The sequence below is a fragment of the Eumetopias jubatus genome, unplaced genomic scaffold (assembly GCF_037043125.1).
Source record: "Eumetopias jubatus isolate StellerSeaLion01/CBP00866 unplaced genomic scaffold, mEumJub1_p1.0 scaffold_15, whole genome shotgun sequence".
NCBI lineage: Eukaryota > Metazoa > Chordata > Mammalia > Carnivora > Otariidae > Eumetopias > Eumetopias jubatus.
In genome coordinates this window covers 81,556,898-81,572,912 of record NW_028274821.1, presented here as the reverse complement: position 1 = coordinate 81,572,912, position 16,015 = coordinate 81,556,898, and the positions used below count along the sequence as shown (strand labels likewise).

Sequence of the window (16,015 nt, the reverse complement as noted above, 5' to 3'; positions counted from 1 at the left end):
TTCTTTATTTTCATGTTTATTTTATTAAAATTATTTTTACCAGGATCAATTATTTTTTATACAAACTTTATATTAGGGATTTGATTCAATTTTTTTTCCCCTATCATTTTTTGCCATATTAGAGCTTCTGCCACTGTTAGTGGTTTTGTTTTGTTGGCCACTATATTTTCCAAGTCTAAAGTGGAGGGAAGTATACAGATATAAAGATTTTCAAGATTTGATATGTGCATCATTTTGTTTATAACAAGTTTTCTATGTGTGGTTTTTGCCACTGTCAGTTTTATTATGTTTATTTCTCACAGTAATATATATAATGAAGTGGAAGCATGACTGAGTGTATTACAGCAATGAACAAAGAACATCAGGATAAACACATAGGATCAAAATACATTGAAATATCGTTAAGATCAAAATGACAGGGTTAAAACACACTGCTTTGTGTCAACTTTCTTAATGTAATAAGGCAGTGGATCAAAGACTATCTGTGAAAACTTCCTGTCAAAAATGGAATTAAAATAAAATTTGGTATTCATGTATCTCCTGTGATAATGCTAGAAAGATATTATTCTGTACTTTAGTAATGCCAAAACGAGAAACCAGTTATCATATGTGAAGGGTTAGACTAGCAATGAATGAGGATCCAAGCACCTGCTGTTTCCAAGGACTCTCAATTCAGTGATGTGGGCAAAATTAATCTACCTCTTTAGCAAAGACAACCCTGCAGTGCTACTTAAAGAAGTATTTACTTACCAGATTTTGTTATATGATAAGTTGAGTTCACGTAATTTTGACAGCTTGTCCAATTTCTCAATCTTCCCTATTAGATTATAGCTGAGATTCAGTACTTCAAGTTTAACGCATTTTTCCAAATTTTCGATATACTAATTGGAAATAAATGAGTAAATACTTTATATGACAGATGCCTTGACATAAAGTACAACATGTATGTATGTGCATCAGGGGCTGTTTTGATCAGTCACCAGAGAATAATAAACCCTTTCTGCTCTCCTGGACAATCCCTTGGTACAGCTTCCTTCAACCAGAAATAGCAGCTCTCTTCGCCCCTCAGTGGACAACACGTCCTATGTATCAAGGAAATCAAGACTATCCAACAAGAATTCCACCTCACCTTTTCCTCCACTTCAACTTTTCCATGCCCCTCCTTCCTCTCCTTCTTCGAAGTTCAGCTAGGTACTTATGCTCTTGCATAACTTCATCTACCTCCTCCCACCACGGTCTTGCATTTTAGTCTCTTTCACTCCTGCATCTTCCCCTTCACTATTCAATAGATACCCATTATGTACTTACTACATACCAGATGCACACCAGGCAATGGATACCAGTGAACTAGACAACTCCCCTGCTACAGGAGCCTTTGTTCGACAGGCTCAACCTCTTTCTTACAAAACAAATCACCGCACAATAAATTTGTTTTCCTATCAAGTTATCATTTTAGCTCCTTTATTGGTGACCACGTTCTCACAGGAGTTGTGTACATTTGCTCATTCTGCCTTCCATTTATTCTATTGGTAGGGCAAAATATCTTCTGCTTTTACTATGTATTCAAATAGTTCTCTCCAAGATTGCCATTCATCCATCCATCCACTCCACAAATATTTATCAAACATGGATTATGTGCCAGGGGCTGTTCTAGATACTAGAAATACATTGGTGAATAAGGAAACCAAGATTCTTGCTTTCATTCACAGAGAAAGCCAATAAATAACATTTTCAGACACTGAAGTGTACTAACAAGAAAATAAAGATAACATGATGTGACAGCCTACAAGGCACCAACGGGACAGATTTGTCTGCTGTGTTCACTGCGTAAGCATAAATGCCTGGCACAGAGTGGGCACTGAATAAATATTTGTTGGCAGAAAGAATGAGAGTCACGGAGAAGGTAGCTAAGGGCAACTGGGTGGTAAGGGAAGGCCTCACAGAGGAAGGACACTGAACTGAGACCTTAATAACAAGAAACCAGCTGTGTGAACATCTCAGGGCAGAGAATAACAGGCAGAGTAGACAAATACAAAGGCCCAGTTGGTTTGAGAAATAGAAGGGCTTTTTAACTGCCAAATCCAAATGACTTCTAAGTTTTCATCCTATTTAATGATTCTGTGACATTTTATACCATCCATTCCTGCTGGAAGTTCTCCCTCCTTTGGCCTCCATTCATCAAACACTTAGATCTTCTGTTCTAATAGTCCCTTTAGACTTCTTCATTGGCTATACCTCTCCTGTGTGTGCTTTCTCTCTCTCTGATTCCCCTTCACTATTTCTCCTCTTAATCCCAAGCATTCTAGGAAGCTCTAAGTTCCCAGAGATCAGAAACTAAACTTATTTACCTGTGTACCTTTTCCCACAGCCTAACATAATGCCTGGCATATCATAACCATACAGTAAATATTTAGTACTTTGATTTCATTTTTGCAACTTGTAAACTCCAGAATGTCTCCTTTTTCCTTTTTAAGTACACAAGACATAAATATATTCTAATAAAAATTTCAAATGAAACATAAGAAGCTCTCTTCATCAAGTCCCCAGGCCCCTGTAAAAAAAAATCCCACCGATCAAAGGTAACCATTGTTAAGAGACTGACATATAAACATCTGTATCTTTCTATTCATTTACATCCATATATACGCAAATAGAAAAACAGAATTTTTAGACCTTACTATACAAAATGTTTTAGAATTTTTTTTTCATTAAATGCACTGTGGACATTGTCCCACATTAATACACAGAGCTCTAACTTATTTTTTTAAGAAACTTGATAGTATGTCATGGTCTACAGGACCATAATTTATTTAACTGATTCCCTATTGATAGAAATTTGGTTATTTCCAATTTTTCTATTTTAAATAATGCTTAATAAACATGACTATATAGATACTTCTGGATACATGTGCATGTAATATCAGTAGAACAGACACCAAGGAGTAGAACTGCTGGGTTGGTAAGTATAAATTCAGGAAGTATAAACTCAATTGCTGGATCAAATAACTACACTTGAAATTTGGATAAATGCTATCAAACTGTCTTTCTAAAATGCAGGAGCAATGTATATGTCCCACTAAGAAATATGATAATACCCATTTCCCACACCTTTCTGAACACTGAAATAATCCTTTTAATTCTTGTCCATTAGACATACAAGAATGAAAACGGTATCAAACTACTGTTTTCATATTTTTTAATAAAGTTGAACATATTTTCATGTTATGATTAGCCATTTATAATACTTTTGTGAATGCCTTGTTCATATCCTTTGCACATTTTCCATTGAGTTGTCTCTTACTGAATTGTGGAACCTCTTTATATTATATGGGTAATGTTATATATGTTGAAAACACTCCCTGACAGTTTAACTTTTAAAGATATCTTTCATTAAACACTCTAAACTTTATGTACACTAAGTCTGTCAATATTTTTCTTTGTGGCATTAGGGTTAGTGCTTGCCTAAAGGGCTTTCCCAACTCTAAGATTCTAAAATATACTCCCCTATATTCTTTCCTAATAATTCTATAGCATTTTTATGGGTTTTGTTCTGGTTTCATTAAATCTTCAACCATCTGGAATTAATTTTTGTGACTAATGTATTAGGCTTTTAAGTTTATATTTTTTCCAATTAAAAAGTTTAAGTTGTCTTTTACAATGTGTTCATGTTGTATAGTGTACGAAAGTAATAAACACTCCAGAGCAGGGATCAGCAAACTTTTTCTCTAAAAAGCCACATAGTAAATATTTTTGGCTTTATGGGCCATATAGTCTCTGTGACAACTATTTACCCCTGCTACTATACTGCAAAAACAGCCACAGACAATATGTATACAGATGAGTATGGCTGTGTTCCAATAAAATTTTATTTACAAAAATAGGCAGCAGGCCCGATTTGGCATACAAGCTATAGTTTGCCAACCCCATCTCTAGAAAGAATCCAATAATGTATAAAATAATAGGAGCTTATGAATGTGAAGATGTCATGCTTCCGATATAGAACTTTCACTGGAAACAATACAAGGTCTGCTACAAATTAGGTGACATTAGGATGAGATGTTACTGTAAATCTAATATAATCTTTTAATTTTCAGTTTTAAAACACAGAAAAATTAAAAAACAATGCTGGTAACCTACCCTAAATTTCTTGCCACCATCTTTAGCAAGTGAAAGGTTCAGCGACTTTACCAAGGCCAAATTGTCCTGTTTAGTAAGTTTTTTAACAAGGGCCTCTGTAATATATCGGATTCCTGCATGTGCATCAGCTTCTGAAATTACAAAAACAGATCATCGTCATCAGTAGAAGAGGACATCTCTGAAAAGCAAATTATTTTGATGTTATATAACAAAAAAAATTTTTTTAAGCCATGCAAATACAAAAACAGCTGGTTAGTTCCAATTGCAATGTTTTAATAATATTTTACTTTATATAGCATTATAATAATTGCATACATATATAGTAATGTAAGTTATACTTTATAAATATTAGCTCTGTGCCAAGCTTGTGCTATATGCTTTACACTTAAAATTTAATTTGTACAACATTTAAAATAGAAATTACTATTCCCATTTATTTAAAAAAATTATAGGGGCGCCTGAGTGGCTCAGTCGATTAAGCATCTGCCTTCGGCTCAGGTCATGATCCCAGGGTACTGGGATCGAGCCCCGTGTCGGGCTGCCTGCTCCGCGGGAAGCCTGCTTCTCCTTCTCCCACTCCCCCTGCTTGTGTTCCCTCTCTTGCTCTCTCTCTGTCAAATAAATACATAAAATCTTAAAAAAAAATGATAATAGTTTGCTCAAGATCTTGTGGCTAATGATGTGGAAATCCAGGACTTGAGCCCAGGCAAAAGAACCCAAAACTTAATACTTTTAATCACATGCATCATTGAAATTTTAGCAATGTTTTTTATATTACTTTTTTTTCCTTAGAGAAGGAGAGAGAGAGAAACAGAGAGAGAGGGAAGGGGAAAGAGCGTGCAGAAGGAAAGGGAGAGAGAGAATCTTAAGCAGGCTCCACACCTAGAGCAGAGCCCAAAGCAGGGCTAGATCTCATAGCCCTGAGATCATGACCTGAGCCAAAAATCAAGAGTGGGAGACAACTGACTAAGCCACCCAGGCACCCCCTAGTTTTTTGTTTTTTTTTTTATGGTTATCCATTTATTACAGTGCTAAATTACCTAGTTTTTTGTTTTGTTTTGTTTTAAATAAGCTGTCACTAATCTGGTTGTTCGTTTTTTTTTTTTTAATTCCAATCTAAACTTCAGAAACACTGGAATTCTTAAAAATCCTTTTTTTTTAATGGCAAGAAACTCAAAGTTGTTGCTCTTTTAAACAGAGAATAACACAACATATTTTACAAAGTTCTAACTTGATGGACAGCACACCCTGTCCTAAGGTTAGGAAAGGTAAAGCCATCTTACATTTTACAAAGGCAGCTGTAAAAAGAAAATTCTTTCTTTAGGAGTCAGAAAAAATTAATCCTGGGTTCAGATCCAGGCTGTACGACAAAGTGTCCCTATGATTATTTACAATAAGTTAATATTACATTTATTTTGGTTCAAAATAAAATGATTTTTTCCTTTAATTTGGGCTATTCTAGGAAAGAAAATGACTAATACTCTAAAATATTAATCAAATTAGAGTCAACAGTGTACAACTGACAGCAAGAGCGTAGTCTAAACTCAATCGCTGATAAGGTTTAGTAATCAAAACTGAGCAGATAGGTAGCTTTGATTTCATGACTTAGCAAAGAAATCACATAGTTTTCATTCACATTCAGTTACATTAAATCGTCTCTTGGAAAAAAAGAATGTATTTCTGAAAACAGATCTCCACATGAACAGACTGCTTTTAAGAAAAAAAATAAAAACAAAACCTTGGAGGAACATATACACGTCCCTTAGGGGGACACAATAAGCAGTTTGCCAATAAGCAGACTGGACTAGCCCAAGGGTAGATTACATTTTTGTACTGAATTAAGGCACTCCACTCTGAAGTGAACAGATAGGCTTTTCCTCTAGCCAAGGACGATGGTAAATTTGGCACATGAGCTTTAAGGTACTCTTCCACCACAGGAAATAAAGCTTCCTCTTTCTGGAAACTCCCTTCTCCAAGCCCTTTCAGGCGGCTTCACCCTCACCCAGAAGCTTTCATCCTCCACTGTCCTTACATACTTTCTGTTGGTATAAACAATAGGTCATGTTAGTACAAAGATATATATTTCTCCTGGACAAAAAGTGTAAGTTTGGTAATTTTCCATCTCTACTCTAGAGTATGTGCTCAAATTCTTAGATTAAAAAGCATTACCTTTATGGTCTTGGTAGTCCAAAAGCACCATGTTTCCATCTGTAATCTCAACTTGCTCATTCCATTGTCCTCCAAAACGAAGAGTCTCAGATCCACTTAGAGGTGAAAGTGACCTAGATCTCATACTGGACACAAGGGATGGTAGACTAGGAGAGTGAGGTGATGGGGGCATCTTTGCACTGGAAAATTTTTGTTGAGAACTTTTCTTCATGGCAAGAATAAAGCCGGGTGTCCATCAAAACCTGTAAGAGTTTTCAGCATATTTAACAAGGTTAATTTTTTAGACCTCTCAAAACTATTAATCTACTTTTAGAATTTTTTTAAGTTCTCCGCCCAAAGTGGGGCTTGAACTCATTACCTCAAGATCAAGAGTCACACATTCTACCAACTGAGCCAGCTAAGCGCCCTTATTTCTAGAGTTCTGAGGATGACTCAGAGGCTATAGATGCTAGGACCCATACTACTCCAAGCAGATGGGAGCAGACACTGCTTCAAACACTGCTGATCACCTTGCCAGAGGGAAAAGAGACCTCCAGAGGCTCTTGTATTGACACATGCTCCAACCAGAAGTCTTACCTGTCATTTCTCTTCTCTGTTGGACCAAAATAGTCACAATACCCCTCATACCCACAAAGGGTCCTAGAATGTAGGAAGCTGGAAATGTCTGGCAACCAGCAGTATTTAATACTGACAACTACTCTCTCCTTCCTGATAAAGTTTCTTCTTTCACTTCTGGGACACCACATTCTCCTGGTATCCTCCTGCCTTTGTGGCTACTCCTTGGCTTCCTTTGTTGGTTCACAGTCCTCTATTCAATCTTCAAATGTCAGAGCTCCTCAAGTCTCTTCTATTCTCTCTCCAATCTTACTTTAGACAACCTAACGCACACCCATGGCTCCCAGTGTCACCTGTATATTGATGTTTATATCTTCAATCCAACCTCTCTCTGAGTTCCAGACTCCTGTTTCCAACTGTCTACTTGATATTTCATTGCCATCCTAAACTCAATATGTCCAAACTGAATTTATCACTTCCCCCATTCCTCCCATATAGAATAACACATGGATCATAAGTGTACAGCTCCATGAATTTTTATACAGTGAATACAACCAACATCCAGATCAAGAAATGGAATATTACCAGACCCCCCCCCAGAAGCCACCTTATACCCCCTTTCCAGTCATTAGCCCACATACATGGGTAATCATTACACTGATTTCCAATACCAGAGATTTTTTTTAACTATTTAAGATTTTTATTTTTAAGTATTTCTACATCCAACATGGGGCTCGAACTCACAACCCTGAGATCAAGAGTCGCATGCTCTTCCAACTGAGCCAGGCAGGCACTGGATAAACTATTTTTGAACTATATGTAAATGAAATCATAGAATAGTTTTTATATCTGCCTTCTTCGTTAAACATTATGCTTCTGGTATGCATTCAGATTTGTCTAATGCTATTTGAAAAACATCTGATTGCTTCAGACTCGCATGTCTACTATTGCTTGTCCACAAAATCAATTTTGTTGAAGTTTAGGTGTTCCAGAAGGAATGAAAGCACTTATTGATGAAAGGGATCTTAGTCAAATCCCTTTACTTTTCAGAAAAGAAAATTAAAGCCCAGAATGGTAAATGACTAGGTCAGACACAATGCTAGCTATAGTAATGATGAAAATCAGTTCTCCTCTCAAACTAATTTGTAAGTCAAATCACATAACTATTCTAGTAGAATGTAAGTTCCATGAAAGTAGGGATATTGTTCACTGATTTATTCCAGGCCTAGGGCAGAACTTAGCAGAAAGCAGATAATTAATTTTATCTCATGAATTACTCATGAAGAACTGATAAAATACATTTATTTAGTACCACAACAAAAGGATATCTTCTTGTGCAATGTTAATCCTCTACACCAAGAGTCCTAATGTGCAAGGTTAGGCTTATACAAAAAAGATTTTCATAATATACAATTACTTTTATAAGTACAACCATTGCAAAAATCATAAGTTTGACAAACTTTCAGATAGAAAAAAATCTTATAAAATGGATAGGCCTTCAGCAAGGCAATGATCCTATTTTTGCTCAGTATCCATAATCTCCCCTATTCTCCCTTCTTAAAATGTGAAGACAAAACACAAATTAATTTTTAGAAAAGTTGGGGCACCTGGATGGCTCAGTTAGTTGAGTGTCTACCTTCGGCTCAGGTCATGATCCCAGGGTCCTGGGATTGAATCCCGCACTGGGCTCCCTGCTCAGCGGGGGAGTCTGCTTCTCCCCTTCCCTCTGCCTCTTACCCTGGGTCGTGCTCTCCCTCTTGCTCACTCTCTCTCAAGTAAATAAAATCTTTAATTTTTAGAAGAGTTTTCAATGCAAAGATTTTGGGCAGCTCCAATGTCAATGCTATACAAATTGGTACTGGAACAAGATATTATAACGGTTTGATGTGTGAACACCTTCACGAGTATATAGGTATTATTATACAGGCTGGGATTATGAAGAAACTTATTTGTTAAATGGTTGGAACATATTTAATACATGGAAAAGAGAGGCGCCATTAATATAGTCAATCAATTAACCAACAAATAAGAGATGTAATATCTTTCCATGATGAATACAGTCAATCTAGGAATGCTGATCTTACCCAAAACATGTCTGGAATTCCTCTTTGGGTCCTGCTTTCAGAATTATTTATACATCTCACCAGAAAATCAGACCCATCACTTCAGCTAGTATTTTCCCAGGTTGAACATTAACTTTACCATCTGTCAAATATTGTGATAAGCTCTTACCTGTATCATTACATTAGAAGGATCCAATATAACAATTCCACAAATAGGTGTTATCATCTCCCCCTTTAAAGATTAAAAGGTCAAGTAATTTGTTTAAAGTCCCATAACTAATTGGTTAATCCAAGGCTTGAATCGTGATCTGATTTCAAAGCCCATGTCTTCATTACTGTGTCATATTGCTGACTGAGTTTTCTGGAGTCCAGATCATGTTTGATTTGCTCTCTAGAGCCTAGCATGGTGCCTCACACAAAGAGACCAGAATAAATGACACTAAATGACCTTGATCAACAGAATAGCATATACTATAAGACAATTCCTGAAGGAAAACGAGAAAATTTAATATAATAACATCACTGAACTCATGATCTATCTTCTTAAGGTGACTAGTTTGAAGAGAACAAAGACCTGCTACATTTGTTTTTAAAAAGTGATTATTGAGATACCACCTTACACCAGTTAGAATTGCAAAAATGGACAAGGCAAGAAACAACAAATGTTGGAGAGGCTGTGGAGAAAGGGGAACCCTCTTACACTGCTGGTGGGAATGCAAGTTGGTAGAGCCACTTTGGAAAACAGTGTGGAGGTGCCTCAAAAAATTAAAAATAGGGCTACCCTATGACCCAGCAATGGCACTACTAGGTCTTTACCCCCAAAGACACAGATGTAGTGAAAAGAAGGGCCATATGCACCCCAGTGTTCATAGCAGCAATGTCTGCAATAGCCAAACTGTGGAAAGAGCTGAGATGCCCTTCAACAGATGAATGGAAAAAGAAGATGTGGTCCATATATACAATGGAATATTACTCAGCCATCAGAAAGGATGAATACCCAACTTTTACATCAGCATGGATGGGACCGGAGGAGATTATGCTAAATGAAATAAGTCAAGCAGAGAAAGTCAATTATCATATGGTTTCACTTATTTGTGGAACATAAGGAATAGCAGGGAGGACATTAGGAGAAGGAAGGGGAAAGTGAAGGGGGGGAAATCAGAGGGAGAGATGAACCATGAGAGACTATGGACTCTGAGAAACAAACTGAGGGTGTTAGAGGGGAGGGGGGTGGGGGATGGGTTAGCCCGGTGATGGGTATTAAGGAGGGCACGTACTGCATGGAGCACTGCAGGTTGTATGAAAACAATGAAGCGTGGATCACCACATCAAAAACTAATGATGTACTGTATGGTGACTAACATAATTAAATAAAATTTTTTAAAAAGTGATTATTATCTCACAGTTCTACATTACAATATGGCCAACTGCCTGTGCCAGCAGTCCAGTTCACTTTAAACTGAAAACTTCTGGGCGCCTGGGTGGCTCAGTCGTTAAGCGTCTGCCTTCGGCTCAGGTCGTGATCCCAGGGTCCTGGGATCGAGTCTCACATCGGGCTCCCTGCTCCGTGGGAAAGCCTGCTTCCCCCTCTGCCTCTGCCTATAGCTCTGCCTACTTGTGCTCTCTCTCTCTGTCAAATAAATAAAATCTTTAAAAAAAATTAAAAAATAAACTGCAAACTTCTATGTGTCTTTACTTTCTCTTTCATTTTTTTCATGTTAAACTACCCATATAGATCAGAAAAGCCTCCTCCAATTCACATAACTGCTCTTTATGCCAGTGACAATGCTTTTGGTCCTAATTTCCCAAGTGTGGCAAAAACTTCTATCTCTACTATCACACCACTCTGCCATGGAAACAAATCTCTTAGTAATACTGATTCTGTACTGACCTATAAGGGTGTCTCTTTCTAAATAAGAATAATATACTCAAACTTGAGGATAGCTAAGAGGCATGTGCTTTAAAAATAAAATTATAAAAATAATAAATAAAATTAAATATATTTATTCATGAATTATATGTAGTTTTCATAAAGGCAAGAGATTAAAAAAATAAAAAGAGGGGAGGGACAGGGACCACCTCTCAATTCTACATATCTTTCCCTACCCTGTAACAGGATAGAAAATTATATAATTAGAATGATAGGATGTTGCCATATGCTACAGAGATATGCTTTATATATATTTTTTAGTTTCTTGGCTAAAAAAAGAAGCACATCTTATATTTTTATGCAATGCAATTATTCTGTGTCCCACATCTTAGTCTTCTCTCTAAATTGTTACAGTACTAAACCATCATGAATTCTCCTCATAATATCCTAATGATTAAGACCTTTCAAGCTTCACTAGACTATTATGAGGTCCTCTGTTACCACTCTTGATCAGAAAAACTCCGCTTTACTCATTTATAGATTTTAAAAAACATTTTAGAATGGATTTCTGAAATCTAGATCAATTCCTTTCCTTTCTTTTTTTTTTTTTTTAAAGATTTTATTTATTTGACAGAGAGAGACACAGCGAGAGCAGGAACACAAGCAGGGGGTGTGGGAGAGGGAGAAGCAGGCTTCCCACCTAGCAGGCAGCCCGACACGGGGCTCAATCCCAGGACCATGACCTGAGCTGAAGGCAGATGCTCAACAACTGAGCCACCCAGGTGCCCCAGATCAATTCCTTTCTTTTATAAATTGTAACAAAGACTAAGTGATAGTTCCAAAGGCACAATGCATTCCCAGATCCCCCACCCCACCCCCCAACCCCGCTGGCCCCAGGTTGCCATAGCTCCTGTAAGGCTTGGTCACTGAAACAACAGATATATATTACAATCTCATAAAATAGCCAACTCAATAATAGTGAACTGGGCTGTGTTTGAGAATGGCTAACATTATTTCAGAGACCAGCACCGAGATGTAGTAAATGGTCAACTACAATTTTAAGGGAGAGATGGGGATATTGTCTGACCCGAGATGTAGTTTGTAATCACATAAAGACCAAGCAATAAAAAAGAGAAGACAGCTGAGGGGTAGGGCTAGAGTGTATGAAGAGGTAGCATAAAGAGAAAACAAAATAAGCAAAAAAGTCCAGAGCTGGAGACGTATTTTGAAGGCCCAGAAGGGGGTTTGCAGTGCAAGAGAAAGTTACTGGAATGATGGTATTATCAGAGTCATATGAATCTGATGGGTCAGAAAACACCATCCATCTTGTCACTCCCTTGCCCTGACACATAGCTTGCTAGAGACCATACCTCCGCCTCTATTCAGCCTTTCCTCACACTTCTAATTTTCCATCTTCTTTGATCTTCTCCAAATAAGACAGCCTCCATTATCCCCAAACCCTCCCTCTCTCTTCCCAGTCCACTCCAATATGCAAATATCCATCCCCATTTCTTGACCTCCATATCCCTCTCCATCCCGTAGCCTTTTCATCACATCTCAGTACTTTCCCTACAATTCTACTTCATCCCATACAAATGACACACTTAAATACCTTACGCTTTAACTTTTTCTAGTCCTTTCAAATATGCTGATTCCCACTCCTCACCAAAGGCAATCCTCCCATCCTGTGCTTGTCAAGCTCTGCCTCCTATCCTTCATCCCATTCTCACTGCCAAGTTTCCCCACAAATTCTGTCCAAATTCCCTAACACGGTATTAGTCTCCATATATCTGTAGTTCTTTCCAGTATCCTACCTCAACACTTCTATATCCGTCCTGATTCCCCAAACTCCTCATCTCAGCAAATATCCTGACATCCTAACCCATTCCAATATTCTGACTTCAAATTATTCTCCTCCTCCAACAAAAGAGCCAAACCTCTACACATTCCTCTTCATCCCAATGTGATTGCTTGACTACTAACCTTTCCCTTCTAACACCCTGACCCCCCGTGTCCGTCTTCATCCTATTACTATCCTGGGTTCTCCTCTCATATCTCTCTCCATTCTACTCAGGTATCCTAAAAGCCCCATGCCGCCCATCTCTTCCCATTAATTTATTTATTCAGTAATTCGATTTTATTGAGTAACTTTTAGGCACTAAGAACTGTGAGGCTTTAAAAATAGAACTGGGAAAGCAGTGTTTCTACACTCAAGATGCACAAAAGGATTACATCTCCCTATTATAAACGGTCTTTGCACCAAGTAGTCTCCTTTAATAACATCTTACAATTAGAATTAATCATTTGTACAACAACTTGATTATTGCTTGCTTCTCTAAGCTACAATACAGCAGAGATTCTATTGTTTGATGTACAATAAATATTTGTTAAATGAATGAAAAGAGGAATGTACTAAGCACTCTAAAGACATTACCAAATTTAAATTCTTACAGATGATGTATAAGGTCAAAATCATTAACCTCATTTACTAGTGGCAGTGTTTCACTGAGAATTAAGAGCTTGGATTCTGGGACTACACAGCCCCAGTTCAAATCCTGCTTCTCCACTTACTGTGTGACATTAGGCAAATTACTTAACCTTTCTGATCCTCAGTTTCATCACTTTTAAACTGAAGATGGCTACCTCATGCAAGTTATTTTAACTTCTGAATTAGTTAATACATGCAAAGGACTTAGAACTGAATTTGACACATAGTGTAGACTCAAAGGTAATCAGCAGTTATTTTTACAAACGAGAAAACATGCTCAGGAAGATTGAGGAAGATGCCCAAAGTCACAGAGCGGGTTAAGTAACGCTCAAAAGGTGGCAGAATCAAGACTTGAACCCAAGTTTCGACATGAAAATTCACCCATCCTTTAACCATTATACAACAAAATATTTGCTCTTCCATTTAACATTTCTTCCCCATATCCTAACTTTCATCATTGTCCATGTACTGTATGCCGTCCAATACCATGGACACTCGTGAGGACACCCAAACCTTCTTTAGCCCTTTCATTCCCCACAGACACCTGGCACACCCCGGTCCCTCCCTCCGCCTCTGGGTGGCGGGACCCACATCCTTCTCGGCGCCGCACCCCCAACGTCCACACCTCCCCACATTCCGGTTCTCTATCCCCAAGCGCCACCCCCCATCCCCACCCGTAACCTTTGCAATACTCATCATCCAAACCTCCCTCTTTCATCCTCCTCTCCACGCCCGTTCCGGGCCCTCCCCTCCTTCTCATCCAATCCCAATTCCCAGGAACACGCCCCCGTCCCCGAATCCATCCCCAGCCGGCCCACCCCACGCTCGGTCCAGGCCTTCGCGCCTTCGCCACCGGCCCCCACGGCTCCGCCCAAGGCCCGAGAACGGCCTCGATCAGGCCTGGCACTCACCGCCAGGGAGCCGAGCAGAACAGGCCCGTGGGACGAGGCGGGCTGGAGACGCGCAGCTTCTTCCTTTCAGGCGTCCAGCGACGCAGCGGCCATTTTGTTGTGTTGTGCCGGTTGCCCGGGGGCCGCGCGCGCGGCGTGGGCGGGGCCTGCTGCGGCCACGCCCCTCCCGGGGCCGTTGAGGAGGCAGGGCCCGGCTTCCCGCCGCCTTTGCCGCCTCTGCCTCGGTTACTCAGGGACCCGAGGCTTCCTGATGGTGTGGAGCCTGTGGGGGGCGAGGTTTCCTGCTGCAGCCGCCGACTAGCCCATCTCGCTTCCCTGAGGCGAAGCCGCAGCGGCCTCACGCCGAGGCTCCGACACGTTCTTGCGGGGGGCGGACTGGGCCAGCCGCCGACCTGAGGGGACAGACTTGGTGCTGCCGCCAAGCTCCCGCCCTTCCGACACTGGCAGCAGCTTCTCCTTGCGCGGCCTATTTTCGGAGACGAATTCTCCCCTTCAGGGACCAGTGAGGCCAGACGTGGATGAAGCGCTGGGCTTGGACTCAGCTGCCACCTGAGGTTAAGGGAGCGAGACCAGCTGGGAATCCGGGCAGCGAATGTTCCCGTGGGCTGTGGAGAATAGTCCTCTGCTTTGGGGACAGAAGCAAAAGCAAGAAGCATCTGAGGAAACTTGAGTTAGGGCTTGCCTGAAAGTGTTGCATTTCACCGCATCCATCCAGCAGTTATTTGAGAATTTAGCAGATACTGTGCATTAAAAACAAAAACATCGGGCGCCTGGGTGGCTCAGATGGTTAAGCGTCTGCCTTCAGCTCAGGTCATGATCCCAGGGTCCTGGGATCGAGTCCCACATCGGGCTCCCTGCTCCTTGGGAGCCTGCTTCTCCCTCTGCTTCTCTCTCTCTCTCTCTGTCTCTCATGAATAAATAAATAAAATCTTTAAAAAAAAAAAAAAAAAAACATCGTCAGGGCACCTGAGTGGCTCTGTCGGTTGAGCTCAAACTCTTGATTTCTGCTGAGGTCATGATCACAGGGTGGTGAGATCGAGCCCCAAGTGGGGCTCCATGCTCAGCGGGGAGTCTGCTTGGGATCCTCTCTCTTCCTTTTCCTCTGCCTCCCACACTTGCTCTCTAAATAAACAAACATAACATCTTTAAGAAAAACGAAAAACATCGTCAAGGACACCTTCCTCCACCCCAGCCTCCCATTTCCCAGCTTGTAGCTTGAACCGTGCCACCATCAGAGGCTTCACCATCTCCAGAAATCTCCAATGCAGTCACTACCTCTCTTTTACCATAATCTTCAAATCTTAACAACCCATTTGCTCAAAAGACCCCCATCCCAGCACAATGCTTAACTTCATTATGATATCCAGTCCCTCATTCTTAACCGTTTGCTCACAATCCCTTTCTAACTTCATCAGAGAGTTCATGGTCCCATCTTTGTAACAATGTTTTAGAAATTCCTTCTATCCGTGCCTCAGTTTCCTCATCCATGAAATGGGATAATCATACCTACTTCCTACAGTTTTCCTAATAATTATAAAAGTTAATGCCTGTGAAAGAACTTAGAGATGTGCCTGCCCCATAGTAAATTCTCAATATGTTTTAGTTATTTTATTATTAGGCAAAGGTTTTCCAGAAGTGATATTTCATCTTAGGCCTGAAAGAGGAAAAGAATTTAGTCAAGGTGTAGGACAGTGGGGGAAGAATTTGCTTGGCAAAGGGAACAACTTGTGCAAACCCCAGGAAAGGGGGAAGAAAGAGCCTGACAATCAGCTGGTTGTTAAGTAGATCATTATAGTTGGTGCAAAAATTTGGAGTGAAGAAG

The 16,015-nt window shown here is 39.8% G+C and overlaps 1 protein-coding gene across 7 annotated transcripts in view; it reads right to left on the bottom strand.

Moving 5' to 3' along the window:
• CNTRL (centriolin) overlaps positions 1–14,306 on the bottom strand; it is an 83,962-nt gene extending 69,656 nt beyond the window's left edge. For all 7 annotated transcript variants that reach the window (XM_088019224.1, XM_088019226.1, XM_088019228.1 and 4 more), the window contains exons 1-4: positions 14,194–14,306; positions 6,307–6,548; positions 4,138–4,268; positions 751–881 (exon numbers count right to left, since the gene is read on the bottom strand). In XM_088019224.1, the coding sequence (XP_087875350.1) occupies positions 751–881; positions 4,138–4,268; positions 6,307–6,517 (473 nt within the window). In that variant the 5' untranslated portion in view covers positions 6,518–6,548; positions 14,194–14,306. The remainder of the gene's footprint in view (positions 1–750; positions 882–4,137; positions 4,269–6,306; positions 6,549–14,193) is intronic.
• Between the last annotated feature and the right edge of the window lie 1,709 nt (positions 14,307–16,015).